The following is a 26,088-nucleotide window of genomic DNA, read 5'->3' on the forward strand; positions in this document are numbered from 1 at the left end:
TTTTTCTTAACTTGTATGTTGCAGGAGGAGCACAAATCATTTTTCATTTTTAAACTTTTAAAAGCAGAAAATCCATGCAAATGCTGATGTGTGTTAAACAGTGGCATCTAATATAGCCCATTAACAAAAACTCAAGATTCATGATCATCTCTAAAGCTACCCAGCTCTCCCATATTATTTTGTGCTTTTATGAGCTGTCATTTAAAGAACTGCCACCTGTTATCAAGATGTCGCTCAGCTGAGGCCAAATGCATAGGGAAAGGAGATGGATGAGGGTGGCAAGTGCCATCCCTTCAAGGAAGATTCCTGGCTGCAAAAGACAATACACAGAGTTTCAGGCTAATTATGAGAATAAGGGCTGAAAAAACCTGTATATTCCTGCAATAATAATGATGTAAAAATGTAATATTGTAGTGAAGATTTCTATTCTGCAAACAGAACTGCATTTCCACCAAGTCAGATCAGAAAGACCAGAATCAGCTGTAATGTTGCCATATGAAACCAACCACAGAGCTACTGCTAAAATAAATTTCCATTTATCATGCAATTTTACAGCTAGAACACTGAAGTGCTTTTTCAGCACTGTTTCTCCTACCCCTCATCATTATATACTTAGGATTCCTTGTATTTAAAAAAGGCTGTTTAAAAATAAAGTTGATTTTCATCTCAATTTTGGTCATTTTGTCTTAAAAAAAACCTTACTAGCACAAAATTTCTTAGTCTATTAAAAGATTACAAAAAAATCCAGAACTGACCTATTTCTACCATATTCTGAATAAGGGCTAACTAGCAACCAGTCGAAAAATTTGATTTCGTAAGTAGGTGCACAGCTGGTTCATTAAATCTCTGTTCTCTCCTTCAACCCAGTGCATCTCTGCTAATGCATCATCCCCTTCTTTCTTCACATTTATTAAACACTTAAAAAGAAAGTGTCCACTAGTTCCTTTGGGACTTTGTCCTTTTTCCATTGTTATGTTGCCAGCATCCTCTGAAGCATCAGTCTCCTCCTTTGCATCACTGGAGTCTTCACCAACTAATATCTCTGCTTGCTTTGCTTCTATGTCCTCCTCTTCCATGCGTTCCTCACTGTTTTCTTCTTTGGCAGGGGAATCTTCCCTTTGCCTGAAATCCTTGGCTGAGCTGACATCCTCATCAAGCATCACTGATCCCATTTCAAAGTTTTCGGTCTTGTTTTGTTCACACTCTGGGTTGTTTGAGTCTTTCTGGCTGTTCTTCTCTTCCACTGCTTGCAGAATATCTTCAGAAGCTCGAGGAAGTTCTCGTAGCTGCCTTACTCTTTCTCGTTTCTTTCTTCTTAAATGAACCCAAGAGTTTTCAATCGCTGTTAGAAACAGACTAACTTCATCTTCTCCACATGGAACATACTTATGCTGAACCTATTATAGAGAACAGCAGAACTTCATAATCACTCTACTTTAAAAAAAGTTTACATTTATGCCTGAAAGCAGGATGTTGTTCTAACAGGTAACACTTAATACTGTACCTTCAGATCCGTCAGTATTTTTTCTATCCACTTTGTAACCACCGCTATGCCTTCAACAGCATCCCAGCCCATAGCTGAAGCCTTGATGGATAACTCTTTGATTGTGGATGCCAACACTATAAATGTAATTGGCTTCCGGGGCTTTTCTAACTTCCTTCTTTTAGAGGGAGGAGACTGAAAATAGCAACAAAACAAATGAATTACAAACAAACATCAGAAGTGTGCAATACTAATGGGACAGTTTTAACACCCAGGACACAGAGTCTGCATCATACCGATGTCAGTATAGTAGAACCCTGTTTATCCGATCCTCCCTTAACTGACTCTCCACATTTACTGAACAACCAGGACTCCAGGCCAGAAGCAGGTGCTCTCTCCTGTGGCCACTAGATGGCACTGCAGCATGGCATTTTCCAATTCCCAGGTTTACCCAGAGTTTTGATTATCTGATCTGGCTCCCATGCCAATTAGACTGGATAAAAACGGGGTTCTACTGTAATACCATGTGCATTCACTGTCATGGCCTGTGTATCACTTAAGCCCTGAAGAGGGTTTTAAGTAGGACTTAAGAGATGCATACGCTTTGTACTGGCCTGCTGCACAGGGGTGAATTTTACCTTAAGTTATTAGAAAGAATCAATTATGCTTTCCTTCAGCTGCCATCTCTCAACAGATTATTAAAGGTATTTCTCTTGGTACTACATATGAAGCCACTAACATTTTGATTCTGATCACACACAGGTGTATCACTGCATCTCTCTTGTAAAATCAGTTACCACAACACCTGTGCAAAAAAGTACATACATATGAATCTAAAAAGGAGAAGCAGGCTTTGATTTAATATAGATACATTAACAGGCGTCAGTTCAATTTACATAAGTGAGTGTAAAGACCTGGATATTTTCAAATGTTCATAAGGGGGTAATTTTTTGCTGCTAAATTCTTATTTAAGCACTGAAGTGGAAGTGGCCTGATTTTCAGGGAACCTGCAGCTCACATTGAAGCCCATCAGAGGCCTTGCTGACTTGAGTTTTCTCTAGAGAGAGGCTTGGCAGAATTACATTTTTTTTTTAATATAAATTTGACAGATATTGTTTATTTTTAAGCTTTTTTAATTTTTATCCATTTAAATTTTCAAAGGCATGGAAAATTATGGTGGGGTCAGAGAATTACTAATGACAGACATTGAGACTCAAAACGTTAAAGCTTTATGACTATTGAAAAAACAAACTTCACCAATGTGAGACTGACAATATCCTGGAATACTCTGAACAAACTTTATGGAAACAAGTTAAAGTCTTCTGAATTAGGGTTAATGCCTTTGGTGTAAATTGTATGTATTTCCATGGGACGGGTAAATAGAAAAACAGTAGGGAGTAACTACGCAAATTCACTCAGGTTGTAACATCCCCAGAGAAGCCACCTCCCTGGAAAGGCGCACATATACTACAGTAGAACCTCAGAGTTACGAACACCAGAGTTACGAATTGACCAGTCAACCACACGCCTCATTTGGAACCGGAAGTACGCAATAGGCGTACAAAGAAAAAACAAATCCAGTACAGTACTGTGTTAAACGTAAACTACTAAAAAAAATGAAAGGGAAGCAGCATTTTTTTCATAGTAAAGTTTCAAAGCTGTATTAAGTCAATGTTCAGTTGTAAACTTTTGAAAGAACCACCATAACACTTTGTTCAGCGTTACAAACAACTTCCATTGCCCAGGTGTTCGTAACTGAGCTTCTACTGTAGCTCAAACTGGATTGGTTTTAAACTGGCTCATGACCTTCTTCCTGATCCAGCAAATGGACAAGAACCTTGGTCCACAGAGAGCCGCAATCCTTAGGGTATGGTTGGAAGGACTGGGCCTCCTGAGGCCTCATAATACTGGCTTGTTCTGAGCTGAAGCTGTGATGAACTTGTAACCACAAGAAATCCCCCTTGGGTAGGGGATTTGAAGGACTGCTCTGGTCAGAATCCATGTTAGGGTTGGGGTTAACTCTGGCAAGCTTATTAGCATGTGCATGGGACATTTTCTTGTTTTTAAATGTGTTTTCTCTGTAATGCTTTTTACCTTATCAAATATCAAAAAGCATTGGAAGTGCTTTTTACTGTAGCAATTGCACCTGTTAACTGTCTCTAAAGAAAATGCAAGCAGGATCTTGTCAGGCAACCAGTCTCTGCTGTGGATAACAGTGTAGGCAGGGAACTGTGAAGTCTGGAAATACCCCAGTTAGAAAGGAGAGGGATGTGTTTCTTCAACCAGGAGAGGCAACACCTGGGGAGCTGAAGGCCTGAGTGTGGGTGCCCTTGCTGGACATGAACTGTAACAAACGTGTCAAAATATAATAAATATCCTTAAACCAAACTAATATTTTTTCAAGCAGTATTTTTCTTACTTTGCCTATCCACAAATTTTGATTATCAAAATATTTTTTCATCAGTTTGTGCGTGTACAGTGAAATGAATGTTTATCGACATTTACTGATAAAAATCTAATTCTGCCAAGCCTATCTAAAGGTATGTTTGGGTTTGATACAAACATCAAGTGACATGTAACAGATGGATGGGGGAAGGGGCGCCAGAACAAGGTTCTAACTGGCTATGTTGCAGGTTTGTACTGCCATGCAGGAAATACAGCTCAGACAACAACTGTACCCTATACTCTAGGTTGAAGGGGAATAGTTGTATTGTAGAGGAGATACTTGTTAAACCCACCCCCAAATAAAGTATAGATGACCATGAAAAACAAACCAAACACACAGGCACTTACAGGCACTCTGACATCATCATAGAAACTCCATGCCAGTGCCCACCTCATGGTACGGCCTTGACAGAATTCAGTGTGGGTAACTTTAGGAACCTATGTGAAGGAGAAACTTGGTCAAGCAGTCATTAACTTTCATCTCTTGTTAATGAAGTGTCACTCTGTTTTACACACATTAGTCTAACTTCAGATACGTTTAAAATTAAGGTTTTGAAACAACAATGTTGAAGTGAAATTTATCACACCAAAGAGCTTTACCAATAATAAAATAGGCAACTTAAATCCACCTTTAATCCCTAAGAATTAAACGCACTTTAGGCACCGTGGTATAACAGAATGCGAACAGGGTAGGCTAGGGAGGTCACAAATTCTAATTCCAGCTCTGCCTCTGACATACTGTATTGTCTTGGGCAAACCACTTTCCTCCACTTCTGCAAAATAGGAATACAGCAATATCCCTATGAGGTAGCTATGGTAGCACCTTCTTCCACCCTCCATCACATGAGGTAGGAGACCCACCATCTCCTCGCCTTTAGGTGGCCTTAAAAGAACTCAGGCTTCCCTGGTAAAGGAGAAGAAATATCCCATGTACACACATGTACCCTTGCATTTAAAGAGATCAGCAAGACAAACCCTCCAGTACTTGTTTCATGCCATGGGGATGAGTGCTTGGGAATGGAAAGGCAATAACTCTAGCCTGAGAGACTCGGTGAAATAACTTGGGGTAGAAAGCATGAGCTCATGGAGGTGAATGATAAGGGCTAGTTTTCTACCAAAAGCATTAAGAACACAGAGGGTGGAATCTGATTCAAGCTTGCGTATGAACATAGTGAATTTAAACATAGAATTAAATACAAAAAATTAAAAATAAGTAAGAGAAAGGAAAAAAAAACCCCTAGTATTGCATACTCTTCTCTCTTAGATAATAAGCTCTTCACAGAAGTGGTCCTATTTTTATTTGCATTCCTGTAACACCTAGAGGCCAACCAGGCCAGGGCAGAGATGCAAGTGACAGTGTCTTTCCCAAAAAGTTTACAAAGCTAAAGAAACAAAACATAACAGGTGGATGAGACATGTGGGCAAGGGTGGAATGAAGGAGACAAGATAAAAGAGAGAATATGCACAATTCTTAACTAATGAAAAGTAGTAATCACAGTTTGTCACTTGTCCAGCCACTATCTGATTGTACTTTCCTGCAAACATTACAGCAGAGATGAATTCTGAAGAGATGAATTCTGATGGATTCTGACTGAGCACATTTCCCACTTCCCACATAAGTGCTTATTGGAGTAGAGAACTGGGTTTTAGGGGCTGGCATCACCGATGGAGGTAAGGTGGGTATGAACCTTACTGTAAGATATAAGGTCAGATAGATAGGTCAGAGTTAGGTTGTGAAGGGCTTTGAGAAGTCTGGAGTCTGATACAGTGGAATAGGGAAGCCAGATGAGGAACTAAACACAGGGTGACAGTGCGTTGAGCCAACCTGATCTTAGCAGCAGCAATCTGAATAGATTTCAGGGAAGCGAGGCTGCAGGCGTCAAGGCTAGAAGAAAAGGAAATTGCAGTAGTCAAGCCATGAGAAGATTACAGCGTGGACAAGAGTTTTGTCAGTGTGGGCACAAAGGAGGGATCAGATTTGGAGACGTGCAGGAAAACACATCATGATTTAGACCAGAGGTTCTTAAACTGGGGGTCACGACCCTTCAGGGGGTCACGACCCTTCAGGGGGTCACGAGCTGTCAGCTTCCACCCCAAATATCACTTCACCTCCAGCATTTATAATAAGGTTAAATATATATTAAAAAAGTGTTTTTACTTTATAAGGGGGGGGTCACACACAGAGGCTTGCTGTGTGAAAGGGGTCACCAATACAAAAATTTGAGAATCACTGGTTTAGACACAGCCTGGAAGTATAAGCCAAAAGAGGACTGAGTCAAAGATGAAGCCAAGATTACAAGCTTGAGCCACAGAGGGGATGGTCACGGTGTCCATAGTGATACAGAAGCAGGGAGGGAGGGAGGGTTTTGAGGGAAGACCAGGAATTCCATTTTGGCGATGTTAAGCTTCTTTGGATGTCCAGCCATCAACTGGAGACGCAGAAAGATGGGCTGAGATTTCAATATGGAAAGAGCGCGAGACAGATTTGCCAATCATCATCAATATGGCATTCAAAATCATATTTGTGCAAGAGATAATCCAGGGAAAAAGATAAACAAAGAGGGAGCCAAGGACAGAGCCCAGAGAGGGAAGGATTGTGAGAAGAGTAAGATCAGCAGTGTCAGAGGCAGCCAACAGGTCAAGGATGAGACAATGGAGTACTGGCCCTGAAATCTGACCAGGAAGAGGTCATTAGAGACTTTGGTGAGAGCCATTTCTGTGAAGTGTAGAGGGTGGAAGGCATGAAATTAGACTGAAATAATGGAGTGTTATAGGAAAGGAATTAGATATGACTATCTGAAGCACCTCAATTCTTCAGATACCTTATTTTAGTTCACTGCATCTTTGCAGTCAGAAGCAACCTTAACAGCCCACGTATTTTTAAAAAATAATTTCCAAGTCTTTTAAAGGATTTATTAGCATGTAGTGCAAGTCATGTCTTCCATGATTTTCCATTTATCTCCCCCCAACACACACATTTAAATAAAAAATTCTACCCTGGGAGAAGATGCCACTGTGACAACCCCTCCCCCCCCCACACTCTTCATAGAGATATTGTCATATGGCATAACTAAGATGTATTTTACACAAGATAGGCCATGTGAGGCATCATTGAAAAAGTTATGATTTACTGATTATTATCCTATTTGTATGCTGTTTTTTTTTTTAAATCTAAAGTTAGGAATATTGACTATACATCTGTACCACAAAAGTGTTTGCACCTGGGGAACACCCACCAGACAAAATGCAATCAGTCTGTCTGACTAACTGGGGACAAGTCAAAAGACCATAGGCAGAACAACAGGTCTTTGAATATGCTAATCTCCCACCTTCCTGAGGAGCTTTCCTGGGATGCTACAAAGAGCCTCTGACCCATGACTGCTTCGACACAGCAGGATCATGTGATCAAGTCACCTGGTACTGGACTCTGATAGAATACAAGTATTTTTCCAAGGGGCGGGGGGAGGAAGAGAGAGAGAGAAGAGAACCACTCTGGAAAACAAAGAGCTCCTGACATATGTAAAACCTATTTTAGGCAGGGGAGGGAAATAATCAAGGTCATTCTTTACTGAATCTAGCCCAGGATGACACCCGGAAACATCTAAGAAATAAAAAGGGGTGGGTGGGGAGAAGAGGACTGAACCCAGGCTGGGAAGGTGTATGGCCTGTGAAAGAAATACCTGGAATTTTAAACTGTAAGCAAGAGCAGCTTGCCTTCAAGAATCTGTGCAATCTGCCTAAATTAACATTTAGGGTGAGAAATTACTATTTGTAAGCAGTGTCTTTAGTATCTTAAGCTGAGTTTGAGTGTTTGTTTCATTTGATAGGTAACCTGCTTTGATCTGTTTGCTAACCCTTATAATCACTTAAAATCTATCTTTTGCAGTTAATAAACTTGTTCTTGTTTTCTCTAAAACCAGTTTGTGGAATTCATAACGGGGGGGCAAAAAGCTGTGCATATCTTCCTCCACATTAAGGGAGGGAGCAAATTTTTTGAGTTTATGCTGTGGAGTTCTCAATGCAGCGCAAGACAATACAATTTTGGGTTTACACTCCAGAGGGGGTGTGCACTTGAGTGCTGGCCATTCCTTAGCTGAGCTTTCCCAAGAAGAACTGATCTCAGTGTCTTTCTGCAGCTGTATTTGCCCCTACCTGTGTGTGTGCTGGAGGCTTGAGGGCCTGGCTCAGCAGGACAGTGTAAGGGAGCCCAGGCTGGCAGAAAAGGCGAGCTCAGTGATACTCAAGTTCCAAGTGGCATCCCGGGGGGAACCCATCACAGCTGCCAGAAACATTTTTTGCAGGTGTGAATTCTGCTATATACTCCTTGCTAGTGGCAGCTAATACTATACATTTCACTGTTCGGGAAAATTCTATTGCTGCCTACCTCCCGCATGCCTGTGTGTTAAGTGGGGGTGACTTCCAATGAATATATACAGCATTACTCAGACTCTCCTGCTTCTAAGGGAACCCACTGAGACACGGCTGTGGGTGCAAGGAGTAAGACGCCTGATCCTTAAAACACAAGGAGCCAAATCGATGATTTTTAGACTTAACAGAACACTAAGTAACTTACCAATGAGGACTCTTGATATATGTACTGTCCTCATATTGAATTAATTAGAACCAATATATTTGTAGCATACAAATTAATTGAGGAAAAACAGCTGTTGCAAATTCTCAAAAATTCAGTGCTGAAAACTTAGAAAATGTAGTGCCTTCTCATGTAAGAGGTTTAATCCCTGCTTTAAGTTCAAACTCTGCTTTAACCTCAACTTTGGAGTTGCTACCAGTGCCTCCATAATACAAAAGCACCTTCCAAAGAACTATAGTTCAGTAACTTGTAAGAAACCTCTCTTTTTAAGGGACAAAAACAGGCAACACAAATGCACAGTATCAGGAAGCAGTATATGCAACCCTAGTGTATTTGGAGACAAACTTACCCCCTGGATTCGAAGTTCCTCTTTTAATGGAGCTAAACTGCATTTCTTTCCCAGCATGCAGCTGTACCACCTGTGGACAACATTTTATATTAAGGTGTTTTAGAAACAGTTCATTTGAAAATGGCAACTAACTGTAAAGGGTTCGCATCAGAGGTCTGCAAGCATCACAAGAGGGGAATGCTCTCCAGTTAAAAATAGTGGCAAATCCACATTAGGAATATGATTTGAGCAAGTGGATAAACTAGGAGACCAAGGAAATTAATCCTTGGGAAAGAAATCCACCTGGATTTTTTCAATATTAGATTTTGGGTAAAATTTTAAAAAAGTTTCTAAGCAACTCTAACTGTCCCATTTTCAAAAATGACAAAATGCTTTGGCAAATAGTACCCTTTATAATAATTTGTTTCAAACTTTCAATTTTAACTTTCCAAGGAATGAAGAGAGAAGATGTCAGTAGCAAAACAACAGCTTTTGCCTGAAAAAACAGACCCGCTCCCTGGTATCTCTGCCAATGAGAAATTTAGATATATTAATTCTCCCAGTTTCCAGCTCTCTAAATCCACACCTCACCAGTGGGCAAACAGAAGGATGAGAGCAGACAGAGATTACCCTGCTTCTGGGAGCTCACCATCTCCTTAGATACAGGTCTCACAGACTCTTCCAAAGGCAAAAGTTTATGTTCTTCAGCAGAATTTCCCAAAATTCCTTTATGGGCACTTGCACAAAAAAATTTAGGAGAGGTGTTGGGGCCCAATGAAATAATTTGTAAGTACACTGTTAAAACTTTGTACCCAGAGAGTTTTCAATTACTGAAATGCAGTACTCTCTACATATTTTAAGCAGCTTCTTTGAGAGATAAAAATGCTTTAAAGTGATCATGGGTACAAGCATGAGAAATAAATAAAACCAGTTTTCATGCGACATTGTGAAGAATCTAATAAAACCAGAATTCAATTGAAAATAAGATAGATTTTTTTAATAAGGCCAAAAGGCACCACTAGTTTGCACACCTGCATAATAGGCCAGAGAATTTCGTTAATTAATTCTTGCATTAAGCCCAGTAACTTCTGTCTGAACTACAGCACATCTGCAAATCAAGATCGAACAGCTTTCCCAAGACTTCAAAATGCAGAAGTATCTACCACAACCCACTGGTTCATTACCTTGTTGAGAAACATGAAGTGGAAAAAACCATGCACATTTTTAAAATTCAGCTTCCAGTCACTGAATCATGTTATGCCTTTGTCTCCAAGAGCTTGAATATTCTAGTTGAAAAAAGAAGCTATCAAGTTCTTCCTTTGGCCAGCAAGTCTCAGTCTCCTATGTAAAGGGTAGCTCAACATTCTAGCCATTTGGTTGAGTTGTCTCTAGCAAAGTAAGAACGGAACATAATATTAAGTCAATTTTTCTGCCATGAGACTCCCCAGAACAACTTATTATATTAAATAGCAGCAACAAGTTGGATGACTTTTCCAGATTTTGGAAACACAAGACATTAAAGATAGATGCCTTCATCTAATTAGGCCAACAGATGTACACCTGACCTCCAAATCCAGCTCTTTGGAACCAGAAGCCACCCAGACAATGGCTGTTAAATCTTTGTTTTCCCTTACTAAAGTGATCTTTCTTGTGGCATTCATCTCTACAAGAGGGATTAGTGAGTATAATGCCTTGTCAATCAAGGAATCATCTGTTTCCAGACAACATGGTACTACAACAACCTTCTCAGCTAAAGCACGACACCTTCATATCACCTGTCCCAAGCACTCATTCTAAAAACGAAAGCTGGCACTGCCTAGATGGCTGTACCACCATTAAAATTGCTCCTGGATATGTCAAAGTCTCTCAAGAACTTGAATGTTTTCTTAATTTCTTTTAATGACAAGAACAAATGTTTTTTTGGAAGTCTTTAGACCTAGCTCCTATTGGTCTGAGCTACTTTTGAATCTTAAGAGAAGAAGTGTTATCAGCCTTCCAGTAAGAGTACATTCTACAAGACCTACTCCCACTTCTTGGACAGTGAAAACTGAGCATCTTGTGAAGAGGTCTGCAAAAATGAAAACTGGGCAACTCTTCATTCTTTTTCAAAGTACTACAAAATGAGAACGTTTTAATATAGCCAAACAAGCAATAAAGACTGTGGAGCATACTTTCAAGACTGTATCCTAGAAAGCAGGTATTCTAGAAAAAGGTAGTTAACTGACTGAACATGAGCTCCCAGTGCATTATTCTGGCTACAAGAGCTAATTCAATCCCCAGGTATATAAATGGGAATATCAGACTGGAGAAGGAAGGCAATATTACCTCTGTATATGACACTGGTGAAGTCATTAGAATACTATGCCCAGTTCTGCTGTCCACACTTGAAAAGGAAGTAAAAAAAGTTGGAGAGTTCATAGAAGAACTAGAAGAATTATTTATGGTCTGGAAAAATGCCTTACTCTGAGAAACTAAAGGACCTCCATCTATTTAGCTTGTTAAAGAGAAGGTCTAGCAGTGACTATCATTTGCCGACACAAAGAGGAGATTGGATACTAAAGGACTCTAATCTAGAAGACAAAGGTGTGACATGATCCAATGGCGGGAAGTTTAAAATCAGCATTATTCAAACTGGAAAAAAAAAAAAAAGATGCAAGCTTTTAATTGTGAGGGTGATAAATCATTGGACAGACTTCCACAGGATGTGAAATCCTCCTTCCCATGGTGTTCTGAAATCAGGAATGGGTCTCCTTTTAAAAGCTATTCTACTTCAACTGCAAGTTGAATGACTAGATGCAAGAATCGCTGAGTGAACTTCCTTGGCCTATGTTATGCAGGAAGTCATACCAGATGGTCATAATAGTCCCTTCTGCCCTTAAAAATCTATGAATCTGAAGGGGAGAACAGCTGTCCTCTCCTCAAATTTTATGTATAAACTTTGTTCCTTGGACATGAGGCAGGTTACAAATGTGTATAAAATGAGCTAGTGGACTTTCTTTTTTTAATCATAGATCAAGGAAGATGATTGTCACAAATTGGATTTTCATCAAAAACAAGAAGGCCCTCAGTTAAAGTCCCCTCCGTGTGATTCCCACAGCAGGGTGCGGGGAGGAGGCAAGTTTCCTTAATAACCCTAGTCCTTACCGCAATCTTTTTTTAAGCTGCAAACTATCGTGGATAATTCTTTTGACAAATTCTAGTTCTCCCCCTTCAGCCATGATCTCTGTGATGCCCCCAGTGTTCACAGAGCTGGGAGGTGGCCGTCGAGGATTTCGAGAATTTACTCCCTGGACAGGAAAGAAAGTGTTTGAAGTTTAAACCATTAATGAACAGTATCCTTCCTTAAACCCTTCTGTCTCCCTCACACTCTGCCATGTAGTAACACTATCAACACTGCACTCCATCCCTATATGGGGAAATGCTAACAACATATTTTTAAACTTAACAATGTAACGGTTATTACTCCCTGTCTGTATCCATCTATTGTATCTGGTTTTATACTTAGATTATAAACTCTTTAGGGCTGAAGTCATCTTTTTGTTCTGTGTTTGTAGGGAACTCAGCACAATGGAGTCCCGATCCACAACTTGAGCTCCTAGGTGGTATGGCAATAGAGATAATAGAGTAAAATCTATATAGTCACAGCTACAGAAAAGAGTTAGCAATATACTGATGCTAAACGAGAGTAACATTAAACATCTGGTTCCAAAGCACCGCAGGACATGGTCATGTCAGAAAGTTACAACCCAATGTTTAAATGTAAAATTATTTAGCTAACACCACTTCTTCCCCTGTATTTCTAAAAGCTGAAGTTGTCATTATGGAGATCAAGATTCTAAGTTTCTTACTGAGTCTAGAGTCAGGGCTTGTCTATACTGGCATGCTCAATAGGTACCACTGCGATTGATGCAGTGGCGTCAATTTAGTAGGTCTGGAGAAGATACAGTAAGCAGATGGGAGAGTGCTCCCGTTGACTTTAGTACTCCACTTCCCTGAGAGGCAGAAGGTAAGTCAGGGAGAGACGCTTTCCCTCCAATATAACATGGTGTAGACACCGCTACAGTGATTTCTTCACTCCCCTGAGCAACGCAACTTGTATCAACTTAAGTGACATTCCAAACCAGGCCTCAGACTGGTACCGCAATAGCGAAGATGAGCACTATGACATCGACGTACTAGCACGGGGTCGGCAAACTTTTTGGCCGGAGGGCCAAATCTGGGTATAGAAATTGTATGGCAGTCCATGAATGCTGACGAAATTGGGGGTTGGGTGCGGGAGGGGATGAGGGCTCTGGCTGTGGGCTCTAAGGTGGGGTAAAAAATTAGGAGTTCAAGGTGAGGGAGGGGGCTCCAAGCTGGGTCAGGGGGTTGGGTTGCGGGGGGGGGGGGGGGGGGGGGGTCAGGGCTCCAGCTGGGGTGCAGGCTCTGAGGTTGCGGTGCAGGAGGGTGCTGTGGGCTGTGAAAAAAGGGTTTGAAGGGCGGGAAGGGGATCAGGATTGCGGCAGGGGCACGGGAGGGTGGCAGGGGTGCAGGCTCCAGGCAGCGCTTACCTCAAGCAGCTTCCGGAAGCAGCAGCATGTCCCCTCTCCAGCTCCTTTACAGAGGAGCAGCCAGGCAGCTCTGTGCACTACCCCATCCGTAGGCGCCTCCCCTGCAGCTACTATTGGCCACAGTTCCAGGCCAATGGAAGCTGCGGGGTTGGGGCGGGGGTGGTGTGGGGAGCTAGAAGGGGGGCATGCCGCTGCTTCTCGGAGTCACTGCACGTGCAGAACGGGGCAAGCCCCTGACCCCGCTCCCCGGCTGGAATACTTGAGCAGGGCAAGCCCCGGACCCAGCTCCCCAGCAGGAGCTCAAGGGCCGGATTAAAATGTCTGAAGGGCCGGATGCGGCCCCTGGGCCGTAGTTTGCCCACTCCGTACTAGCATCACTGAGGCCCACAAGCCCCTCTGTTCTACCACTAAGGGAGGCGCACTAGTACCAGGTCCATGGTGACTGCCTACTCTGTGCTAAATCTATTGGAGAGAGACCATTTGAATACAACTAATGGAAGAATGCCACAGGTCAATTCCTACTTCAGAATTAAAAAAACCTAAGTTAATCTTTTACAAATTGCTGACTTGGGTGGGTTTTGCAATGTTGCTTTTTTAAAAAATAATCAAAAATTATACAGATATACATATATGAAATGACAGCTTATAAAACCCAGAGACATGAGGTTATTCACAGTGAGCCTTCAAACACTTTAATCTCTTGAGGTATCATTACCCTCCCACCTGTTAAAAAGAGCAAAAGTAAGTACAACAGTCAATCTAATCAACATACTGTACCTTGGCTTCCAACTGGTTGGCAAAAAAGGGAGGGTTGCACATGCAAAAATCATAAATGATCTCAGATTCCTCTTTTAGTGCATCCATTAGAAGGGTCTTCTGTGGCACTTTAACCACTAGCAGAAAAAGGAAGATATTTATTGATAAGGAATTAAAATTAACTCTAGTGTTACATAAGTATTTTAACACTTCCTTTAGAATATAATTAACATATTATACAACCAATTTATCATCAACATACTACACTGCCAACAAACTTTAGGTTCATCTAACAAAAGATAACGCATATAAACAGCTTTTCTTATAACCGATATCATAGAATTAGAAGCATTATTTTCAGAGCGATAGCAGGTGCTCCATAGTTATGGCTGAAATTGAATTTTCATTATAAATCTTATTTTGGCCCCTCAAATAGCCATGTTTCAAAACTGATAGTCTAGGTCTGAAGCAGAGAGAATTTTTCTAATGTATTTGAAGTCAACTGTATGTGGAGTTCCAGAATTATTACACCCTAAAAATAGATCTTCATAGTTCAAGTTTTAATTTTCTTCCATTTTATTTTTAAAAACTGGAAGGAGGGATAGAGACAGAACTTAGTTTATCAAATTCCTCCAGATCTTAGACCTATAAAAAAAAAAGGGAAATCCACATACAAAAAGGAGGGAGCATCTGAAGGAGTGCAGGGCAGTGGCTGTACAAATTGATTTGGGGACAGCATTCCACACGTAAGGGGCAGCATGAAACAGTATGAATTCTGTCATGTTCATATCAAATGTTACTTATCAGTGTTTTGCATGTATCTGCAACCTTAACTTCATTTCAAAGATGTCTGTATGGGATCATCATAAATATGGAGAAATCTGATTAGTCACATGCATCAAAAATCTAAAACTGTCCAGGCTGGTTTATAAGAGTGAATTGGGTTTTTTGTTACGTTTTTGGATCAATTGTGGCTGTCCAATTTCAATGAGGATGGTCTAGCAACATGTGGTTACTCTTTGCTACACCAAAATCAGGGTAGCATATATTTGCAGGACTGTAAATCCTCATTAGCCACTGAACAAGGCAAAAATACATCATTACATCTGTTTAAAAACAGGAGAAGTGGAAACACCAGAAGGGAACGAAAGCTAATGAATGATTACTATATGGTACCTTTTATAAGATCAGATAAATTATTCTGTTCCACATTTTTCTTTGCATAATTGAAGCACATATCATCCACTTCTGTTGCTAGGAAATACCAGCCATTCAAAGTAGCTCCAAGTAATGGGTAGATACAAGATGCCCCTGTACCTGCAGCAAATAAAAAAAGCCTAGATTAGCAAAAAAAAGTAAAGCATCAGATTTAATTTAATAAATAATCACACGGTGTACGATGTGCATTTTTCTATTGTTACTCACAGCAATAAATTTCAATATTAAATACTAATCAACATTTTACCCAACAAGTAGATACCCCTGTATCTTTTAATTAAAAAACAGAACATTTTCAAACATGAATTTATTTTGCAAAACATTTCACTTATTCCAGGACTAATGTGGTAAATCAGAGACTGAATATTTTCCTTCAGCAGGTTTTATGTTTGTTTGTTTTAAACAGGAGTGAGTAATTCAGACACTAGTGACCAAGTATATTTCTAATTATTCAGAAAAGACTTAGAGAAATTACAAAAATATTTATGTTCTGCATTTCTTCAATTTACACTGATTACTTCACTTTAGTGACTGTATGACTGCACCAATGACAAGAGGAACTTTTTTTCTTCAGACTTGGTTATTTCTTAATGTTTAAAGTTTTAACTAAAAGTCTAAACTAACTAAAAGATTCCCAAGTTAAACTACACAAAGAATAAAAGCCAGATACATACTTAACTGACAGTTTCTGATAGGGAAGAGAAATACGTCACACAGCACATTATGTGACCACAAAGTGACTCATCATTGTACAAGCTATGGAAGCCCTAGATTATTTATTACGAAGAATTACTGAAAACATGCAGAGACTAGTTTATGTGGCAAAAGACTTTGACTGTGCCCTCAAACCATTGCTTAAGAGTGACCAAAACACAGGATATGAGAAAAAAGAAAAAAATGCTTCTTACAGCTACCAAATTCTCATGAAGAACTGTAATTGGCAGATGTATTAAGAGAATGACACCAGAATAAGAAAGATTATACTTTTTCATCTGGTAGTAAAGTCCTACTCCAATATAGATTTTTTTAAAAACACACAACAGTAATGTTGGAGATGCCATATTTTTTAATCACACCCTTATCTGAACAATTATTGGTAGTTTTGGGTTTCTGACATAAACAAAGCATTAAATGTTTAACAACACTTTACAACAAGATAAAAAAAAAATGTAACATTTATATAGGATTATTTCCAAAACAACAACACAGGGAAAGTAACTGCAACTACTCTCTGGAAAGCAGGAAAGATAATACTGCAAGAGAAGCGGCATAGGCGAAGAGATGTGCTGGCCGCACTTCCTGCAGCCCCCACTGGCCTGGAGCAGCGAACCATGGCCAGTGGGAGACGCAATCAGCCAAACTTGTGGACGCGGCAGGTAAACAAACTGGTCCAACCTCCTGGGCTTTCCCTGAACAAACGGCGGGCTGGCTTGGAGAACCACTGGTCTAGAAGATACCATCAGAGATGCTTAGTTTTGCAGTTGTCAAAATGTGGATTTCTGTCTCCAGAGATGACATGCTTAGTAAAAGCAAAAATGTTTTAAAATAAACAAATAAATATATAGGAGGTGAGAAACAACAGACCTCAACCCTATTGTCACTCTGCAAATTTGTGTATACAGAGTCAATCCCTTACCTCTCTCTAAAAGTGTAAAGTTTCAAAAAGTTCAATGATTGTTGAGGGCGAAATAGATCTGGGCAAGGAGAAAAAGTCTGGAGATAAATGTGAGAAGGGAGGGATAGGCAGTACAAACAAAAGTGAAACCGTTTGAGCAGCATATTCCAGAAGTCTTGAGGTCTTTCTGAGTGTAGCCTTCATTGATTTGAGATCTACCATGGCATTCTCTCACTAGAAGGGAAAACCTATAGTGGCAGCAGGCCGTAAAAGAGACCTAGTTTGGGAATATTTTAATGAACTTCCTCTACCTGTGGATAAGACAGCCACACATGCAAAATGCAAACAGTGCAACAAAGAAATGCAAGGCCTAGTTGCCAGAATGAATCAAAATCATGAGAAGTGTTCCTTCGCTACGTGGAAGATGATGAAAGGAACATTTCTGAACATGCAGGATCTTCAGGTTGGTAAGCTTTTTTATTTCATACTTCTCTCTTAAGGACTGCCTGTCTTCCTTCTGGACAATTCTTGAATTCTCATGTTTGAGCAAAAAAAATATAGTTGTTACTCTATAGTACTGAGTGCCAGTGAATGCAATGAGTAATACTAAATGAGCAGTATGGAATTAAACAACTGCATTGACTTATTTTGTTTAGGAGAATCCATCCTCAACATATAGTATTCTGAAGACTATCCACCTTCAAGATCACCCTCATTTTCTACAGTTTCAAAGTTATCTGCCAATGATAGTATTTCAGTCACATCATGTATGTCACATAGCCACAGTGTATCACCTGTATCAAAAAGAAAAAAAAAATCTCCATCATCCAGAAACAACCATAGATAAGTTTGTGATAAGAACCAGCAGATTACAAAAAGAGGCAACTGATGAAAAAATTGTCCCATTTGTTTATGCAACAAACTCTTTCTGTATGATTGAGAACCCACACTTCATTAACACGGTTCAGTCATGAAGGCTAGGATACAGTCCACCCAACAGAGCAAATGTCACAGGCAAATTGCTGGATAAAGTGTATGAAAAATAAATTGAGCAGCGTGCAAAAGGTCTAGAGGGAAAAATTGTTAACCTGAGTCTTGATGGGTGAAGCAATGTTCACAATGATTCTATTGTATGTGCTTGTGTGACAACAGAAGGGAATGTCTTCCCTACAGAAACAATTGATACATCAGGAAACGCACAAACAGTAGAATATTTACAAGTAGCAGCAGTAAAAGCTAGAACAAACTGTGGAAAAAAAAAATCAAATGTCTAGTAAGCAGTTTGGTCACAGACAATACTACAAATGTATCCAAGATGAGAAGAAGTTATTTAGAAGAGAGTCCCAAGCTAGTAACATATGGTTGCAGTGCTCATTTGATGCACCTCCTAGCCAAAGACTTCAGTGTTCCAGAAATAAAGGCTAATGTTGTTGAAATTGCAAAATGCTTCTGTAACAACCACTTTGCAGCAGCTATTCTGAAAAAAGTGGGAAGAACCAAGCTAACTCTCCCACAAGACACGGGATGGAACTCAGTAGTGGACTGTTTGGGGCAATATATCAAGAACTGGCTCAAATCTGATGACAGTTTGTGAACAAAATTGTGAAAAAATAGATGGCACGGTCACAGCCAAGTTCTCAACACTGGGCTTAAGAGAAATGTTGAACACATGCTGAGTACCCTGAAACCTATTTCTGTACCCTTGAACAAAATGCAGGGAAACAGCTGTTTTATTGCTGATGCTGTTGAAATTTGGAAGGAACTAAGTGAGATTTTAAAAAGAGAAATATGCAATGACAGAGTTAAATTACAAGCATTAAAAAAAACAAATGGGACAAGCACTATCTGTGACATTACTGACATGAACTGTGACCCTATAGCTCATTGTTGCACCCAAGGTCCTATAGTTGCACCAAATCTTGTACAAAGGCGGTCAAGTAAGGTGTCTATGAAAAGGTTGTCATTTGCTGGTTATGATTATGCTGTATGTGTGTATCATTTTTGTATCTGAAATTATGAATATTGGCTATGTATTTGTATCTCAATGTGTTTTATTCTAAGTAGCAACAATGAAGCATTTGCTCAGCTTCTTGAGAAAGGACTATTCTGAGTAAGTGCCCAATCAAGAAACACTTAACGGCCAATGGACCTTGGGAGACTCCAATCCACATGTGAGGAGCCTTCCTGGGAATGTTCAAGGTAGCATGTGAGCGATGGCTGCTCTACCTGTAAAGAAATGAGTCATGTATTGACATGTGACTTGCCCATGTGACTCCAAACTCCATCTTGCTGCTGTGATTTTTGACAGTAAGAACAAAGGGGTGTCCTTCCACATGGCAGAGGATACCAAAGGCCCTGGAATCCTCTCTATTTTGTCTTCAATCCTGTTTCTGACCACTGGAGGAACTTTGCTAAAAACTGAAGTTCTGAACAAAGGACTGAATGACCCATCCAAATCTGTAGATGTACTCCAGAGACTTGATTTGAGCCTCCAGTTTATTTCACCACTGCTATAAGCCTGAACTAAGAACTTTGCAAAGGTTATTTACTTGATTCAAATTAACCAATTTTAACTCTCATCTATATTTCTTTCTATGAATAAACCTTTAGATTTTAGATTCTAAAGGATTGGCAACAGCATGATTTGTGGGTAAGATCTGACTTGTATATTGACCTGGGTCTGGGGCTTGGTCCTTTGCTATCAGGAGAACCTTTTTTCTTTTACTAAGGTATTGGTTTTCATAACCATTCATCCCCATAATTAATGGCACTGGTGATGATACTGGGAGTATCTGAGGGAAATGCTCATATGAGTTCCGGTTAGCCAGTGGGGTAAAACCGAAGTCCTCTCTGTTTGGCTGGTTTGGTGTGCCTTAGTAGTGAAGGAGCCCTGCTCTAAGTAGTTTGTCCTGAATTGATACTCTCAAGTAGTGTCCCGCCAGAGACTACTTTGTTACACTATCTCCAGCTCATTTTCTTGCAAATATGTTCTTGCAAATAAGTTGTGAAGAATATGTATTAAGGTTATGACAACCAACAAGAATGCACTTATGTAGAAATCCATGATTAAATAGAGTCTTCCTGACTAGTGATTTAAATCAGTTTGATTTAAACCAAATCAATGCTGACAAAATACAAAATAAAGTTAATAAATTGTGGAAAAAGAAACATTAATTTAGACAAGACAACACAGTCACTAGTAAATGCTAGGAGAGCACTGAATTCACTGTTAAGAGAAAGTGAAGTGGATACTGAAATTAATAAATAGAAACCTTGAGAAAAGCATAAATTTTAGCCTTATTTCAAAGATGAAATGCTAAGAGACAAGATATGAATCAAATAATGTTGGATAGATATCCAGAGACCCCATATACTTTTCTCAATTTGGTAACGTGCTTCCACACCAGTGCAGGACTATTTTCAAAAAAAAAAAAGAAAAAGAATTCTTCCGAAGTATAAAGGAAAGATTTAACTAATAACAAAACCAAAAAGGAGTTCAGATGCTAAACTATAACAAAATGTGCCTGTCCACACAGATTTTAAAATATTTGTATAGAACTTTTAAAAACCAACAACAAGAAAATCTTTCTTAACTGATTGGATTAAGCAGTAGATAAATCAGTAGAGACCAAAAAGGTTTTATTGCTGGAAGACATTTGACAAATAATTTAGGGAAAGATTTTTTGTACGTTTGATCTCAGTAGATACAGAAAAGCTGAACAGATATCAATATGCAATTTTACTAGTATTTTCCTTGACTTCCGTTTAAATCCCTTTTGTAATTTAGCACCAAAAAAGGCTCTGAATTGAAAAGTCATTTGACACTAAAGAAAGCAAAATGAGACCCACACAAGAGGAGAGGGCTTCTGCCTCATACTGAGAAAGAGGGATGATTAGCGAGTTATCTCAAGTGCCTATACACAAATGCAAGAAGCCTGGGAAACAAGCAGGGAGAACTGAAAGTCCTGGCACAGTCAAGGAATTATGATGTGATTGGAACAACAGAGACTTGGTGGGATAACTCACATGACTGGAATACTGTCATGGATGGATATAAACTGTTCAGGAAGGACAGGCAGGGCAGAAAAGGTGGGGGAGCTGCATTGTATGTAAGGGAGCAGTATGACTGCTCAGAGCTCAAGTATGAAACTACAGAAAAACCCGAGTCTCTCTGGATTAAGTTTAGAAGTATGAACAACAAGGGTGATGTGGTGGTGGGAGTCTGCTATAGACCACCGGACCAGGGGGATGAGGCTTTCTTCCAGCAACTCACAGAAGTTACTAGATCGCAGGCCCTAGTTCTCATGGGAGACTTCAATCACCCTGATATCTGCTGGGAAAGCAATACAGCGGTGCACAGAAAATCCAGGAAGTTTTTGGAAAGCGTAGGGGACAATTTCCTTGTGCAAGTGCTGGAGGAACCAACTGGGGCAGAGCTCTTCTTGACCTGCTGCTCACAAACAGGGAAGAATTAGTAGGGGAAGCAAAAGTGGATGGGAACCTGGGAGGCAGTGACCATGAGATGGTCAAGTTCAGGAACCTGACACAGGGAAGAAAGGAGAGCAGCAGAATACAGCCCCTGGACTTCAGAAAAGCAGACTGACTCCCTCAGGGAACTGATGGGCAAGATCCCCTGGGAGAACAACATGAGGGGGAAAGGAGTCAGGAGAGGCTGCTAAATTTTAAAGAATCCTTATTGAGGTTACAGGGACAAACGATCCCAATGTATAGAAAGAATAGTAAATATGGCAGGCAACCAGCTTGGCTTAACAGTGAAATCCTTGCTGATCTTAAACACAAAAAAGAAGCTTACAAGAAGTGGAAGATTGGACAAATGACCAGGGAAGAGTATAAAAATATTGCTCGGGCATGCAGGATTGAAATCAAGAAGGCCAAATCACACTTGGAGTTGCAGCTAGCAAGAGATGTTTAGAGTAACAAGAAGGGTTTCTTCAGGTATGTTAGCAACAAGAAGAAAGTCAAGGAAAGCGTGGGTCCCTTACTGAATGAGGGAAGCAACCTAGTGACAGAGGATGTGGAAAAAGCTAATGTACTCAATGCTTTTTTTGCCTCTGTCTTCACAAACAAGGTCAGCTCCCAGACTACTGCACTGGGCAGCACAGCATGGGGAGGAGGTGATCAGCCCTCTGTGGAGAAAGAAGTGCTTTGGGACTATTTAGAAAAGCTGGACGAGCACAAGTCCATGGGGCCGGATGTGCTGCATCCGAGTGTGCTAAAGGAGTTGGCGGATGCGATTGCAGAGCCATTGGCCATTCTCTTTGAAAACTCATGGCAATCGGGAGAAGTCCCGGACGACTGGAAAAAGGCGAATGTGCCCATCTTTAAAAAAAAAGGAAGAAGGAGATCATGGGAAGCCATATAACATTGGCAGCTCACAGTCATCTTATGGTCAACCAATATTCCAAGGTCCTTCTCCTTCTACGTTACTTCTAATTGATGCATCCCCAGCTTATAACTAAAAATTCTTGTTATTAATCCCTAAATGAATAACCTTATACTTCTCACTATTAAATTTCACCCTATTACTATTACTCCAGTTTACAAGGTCATCCAGATCCTCCTGTATGATATCCCAGTCCTTCTCTAAATTGGCAATAACTCCCAACTTTGTATCATCCGCAAACTTTATTAGCACACTCACACTTTTTGTGCTGAGGTCAGTAATAAAAAGATTAAATAAGATTGGTCCCAAAACTGATCCTTGAGAAACTCCAATGGTAACCTCCATCCAGCCTGACAGTTCACCTTTCAGTAGGATCCATTGTAGTCTCCCCTTTAACCAATTCCTTATCCACCTTTCAGTTTTCATATTGATCCCCATCTTTTCCAATTTAACTAATAATTCCCCACGTGGCACGGTATTAAACACCTTACTGAAAACTAGGTAAATTAGATCCACTGTGTTTTCGTTGTCTAAAAAATCTGTTACTTTCTCAAAGAAGGAGATCAGGTTGGTTTGGCACAATCTACCTTTTGTAAAACCATTTTGTATTTTGTCCCATTTACCATTGTCCTTAACTACTTTCTCCTTCAAAATTTTTTCCAAGACCTTGCATACTACAGATGTCAAACTAACAGGCCTGTAGTTACCCGGATCACTTTTTTCCCCCCTTTCTTATTCACAAGTCTGTGGGAAGAAGCTTAGTCCATAAAGGAGCCAACCCCAATAAGGCTAGAGATTGGACAGCCAGTCTCTCATAAGCACAAATACTTTTGTTGTTTGGAACATGTAATTTTTATCCCCCCATATCAATGGATATAAAGTAAAATCCATTAGTTAATGTCATTTCCAAACTCAAACTGAAGAACCAGACAAACCTGATCAAACAGAAAGTTGTCTAATCCCCAGCATATGACACATACCTATGTCAATTCCCCTTCTAAGAACTTGTTTATCACCATCTTGATGGCCAATTAGATCTTCCACCCAGTGGATATAGTTAAGCCTCAAGGGAACAGTAGGAATAAGCCTCTCTAATGGTATATCAATTGTAAGTCCAAAGTCTTCTTTCAAGAGAGTGCACGTCAGAGCTCTCACAGCTTCTGGGTCCTTGAAATTTAGGCTGCAAGGCATAAAATGCAATTAACAGAAAAAATCCTTGCATTATAGTTAGCACCAAGCACCAATACTTAGTTTTATGGATTACAGTAACAAGTGTCTTGTCAGCATTAATTAAAACTATCGTGAGGATAAAATCATAAAAGCCACACATTCAAAACAAGAAATATCTCTTTAAATTGGACGGTTTTGAAGAAAACTTGTTTCTACACATAAAAACAAATCCATTAAAAATAATTCAATTTCAGCAAAAAACTCAAGCTGACCACATAGACTGTTTAGGCAGTATCCCTTAGCATCCGAGAAGGAAAAAGCCTTAAGTGCTGGTTCTGGGACAAACTCAACCCTCAAAACACACATCCTTTTCTGTACTATCTACTGGCTCTACCACAACTATGATATTACGAGGGAACTTATTTCTTCAGTTTGTATTTTAAAAAGTTAAACATCTACATAATAAAACGTTGCAGTTGCAAAGGCAAACACTCAAAATTGGCAAGAAGAAAAGGAGGACTTGTGGCACCTTAGAGACTAACAAATTTATTAGAGCATAAGCGTCCGATGAAGTGAGCTGTAGCTCACGAAAGCTTATGCTCAAATCAATTTGTTAGTCTCTAAGGTGCCCCCAGTCCTCCTTTTCTGTTTTCCCCACAGGATCCCCGGCTCATTCAGGGCAAAGCGTGGACGGGGTTCTGGGAATGACTGGTGGTGGGGTAGCAAGGGAGGCTAAGCCCAGGTCTCCACTTCAGAGCCCCAGCTGCAGCAGAATGCCCTTAGCGGGACAGCAACCCCCCCTGTCAGAGCTGCACCGACCTACACACTTGTCTGTGGCTGGGGAGGGGGCGGGGTTGCCGAGCGAGAGAAGGGTTGTTGCCAGGACAGCGACGCTGGAGGCGCGGGTTGGAAGGGGGCGCCCCTGGCACCGGGGATACCGGCCCAGAGGCCGCGGGCGCACGGCGATGGCGGGAGAGGGAACTGGGCTCCCCAGGCCGCCGCAAGCGTCCGCGCTGACGCTCAGCTGCCGCCGCGGGACTCTGTGCCGCGGCGGCGGAAAATCCCAGTCCCCAGCGGGCCGCGTCCGCCGAGCCCCGTCAGAGCGCCCCGGGGACCCACCTGGCCCGGCCGGAGAGGCTGGTCTGCACGTGCTGCCGGAAGGCCGGGTACCGGGACGCCAGGTAGGCGAAGTCCGGCGGTTTGTCCCGATAACGGTTTCTCGCGTGCATGGACTTGTTCAGCGCCATGGCGAAGGGGGGGAGGGCCGCGCGAGGCGGCAGCGACCTGGGGGGGGGGGGAGGGAGGGTCACGCGCGCGCGAACAGGGCCGCAGCCCCACGCGCGCTGCGAGAGGGGAGCGAGCGGGCCCGCGAACCACAGCAGCCTTCTCCCGACAGGCCTCTCTAACTGCACATGCGCCTCCTCCCACCCTGCACTGCGGCAGCCTGCGCCAGCCCATTGGCTGGGAGCCGTAAAGCACGTCTCCGAATCCCGCCCCCCGCGTCGCCTCCTGGGAGCGTGCGGGAGACTCCGGGCAGATGGGCGGGGCGGGACGCGCGCGGCGCTCGCTAGGGGAAGGAGGGGTCGCCGCCTCCTCCTCCTGCCTCGGCGCCCTATGGAAGGCGGGACCCGCGCGGGGGAGAGGGGACTCTGAGGAACCTCCCCGCGGCGGGCGGGGAGCAAGTAGCAGCTGCGGGGGCTTTGGGAAGAAGTAAAACCTCCCCCTCCTGGAGCCCCGACTCCCGGCAGCCGCCGCGGGCAGACGGGTTCCCCTGCCGTTCTCGCGGCTTCGCTTGCTGGAGGCGTCAGTTTAGCTAAATTGTCCCCTCCCGCCCCGGCCCCACATTCGCCCCACCGGCACCAGAGCCTGATTATCCGACTCTTCTTAGGCAGAGGGGGCTGCGGAGTCACGCAGTGCAGGCTCGTGCCGAGGCACACCGCAGTGATGAGAGCTAGGGCTGAGGAACCGCTCTGTTCGGCTTTGAAACTGTCCCCACTAGGGGAAGGAGGGCGGCAGGGTGGTCATTTTAACCTGTAAAGATGGTTTGTAGGATTCTTACTGGTTTCAGAGGAGCAGCCGTGTTAGTCTGTATTCGCAAAAAGAAAAGGAGGACTTGTGGCACCTTAGAGACTAACACATTTATTAGAGCATAAGCTTTCGTGTTTCATTTACATCCAATGAAGTGAGCTGTAGCTCACGAAAGCTTATGCTCTAATAATTTTGTTAGTCTCTAAGGTGCCACAAGTCCTCCTTTTCTTTTAGCATTCTTACTGGCTCTGTTGTTTCTTTCACGCTTGCAAACCAAGTTCATCTAAAAGGATGGCAGAGCGGGGGGTTCTCCCCGATTCCTGGTGAGAGTCCAGATTGTTTTAGTAGCTAGCTGAGCATATTGCTCTTAAGCTGAGAGGAGATAGAATCATCCCTGTGTGCAATAATTGGATATTCGTACTGCTTTGGCATCATGAGGGCCATCATGGCTGTTGCCACCACCATCACATGCTGAGACCTGGTGGCTTAGAGTTTTATCA

General features: G+C 41.6%; 1 protein-coding gene across 1 annotated transcript; it reads right to left on the reverse strand.

Annotated features, from left to right (window-relative positions):
* Window positions 1-25,003, reverse strand: METTL16 (methyltransferase 16, N6-methyladenosine). The gene is made up of 9 exons (XM_038372378.2): window positions 24,680-25,003; window positions 23,371-23,570; window positions 15,330-15,470; window positions 14,175-14,290; window positions 11,992-12,134; window positions 8,869-8,938; window positions 4,277-4,366; window positions 1,505-1,678; window positions 1-1,397 (listed from the first exon to the last, which is right to left on the reverse strand). The coding sequence occupies exons 1-9, from the start codon at window positions 24,805-24,807 to the stop codon at window positions 783-785; spliced, it is 1,677 nt and encodes a 558-aa protein (XP_038228306.1). The 5' UTR covers window positions 24,808-25,003; the 3' UTR covers window positions 1-782.
* Window positions 25,004-26,088: the final 1,085 nt, after the last annotated feature.

The sequence above is a fragment of the Dermochelys coriacea genome, chromosome 1 (genome assembly GCF_009764565.3).
Source record: "Dermochelys coriacea isolate rDerCor1 chromosome 1, rDerCor1.pri.v4, whole genome shotgun sequence".
NCBI classification, from domain to species: Eukaryota; Metazoa; Chordata; order Testudines; family Dermochelyidae; genus Dermochelys; species Dermochelys coriacea.

What these genes read in the sequence shown, in the direction of transcription:
- METTL16 (XM_038372378.2), bottom strand. Translation starts at nt 24,807, where the DNA reads ATGGCGCTGAACAAGTCCATGCACGCGAGAAACCGTTATCGGGACAAA. An exon ending in TAGAAGGGGAATTGACATAG is followed by an intron (nt 15,471 to 23,370) that starts GTATGTGTCATA and finishes TATTTGCTGCAG; the next exon opens with GTACAGGGGCATCTTGTATC. An exon ending in TTTATCTGATCTTATAAAAG is followed by an intron (nt 14,291 to 15,329) that starts GTACCATATAGT and finishes TTTTTCTGCTAG; the next exon opens with TGGTTAAAGTGCCACAGAAG.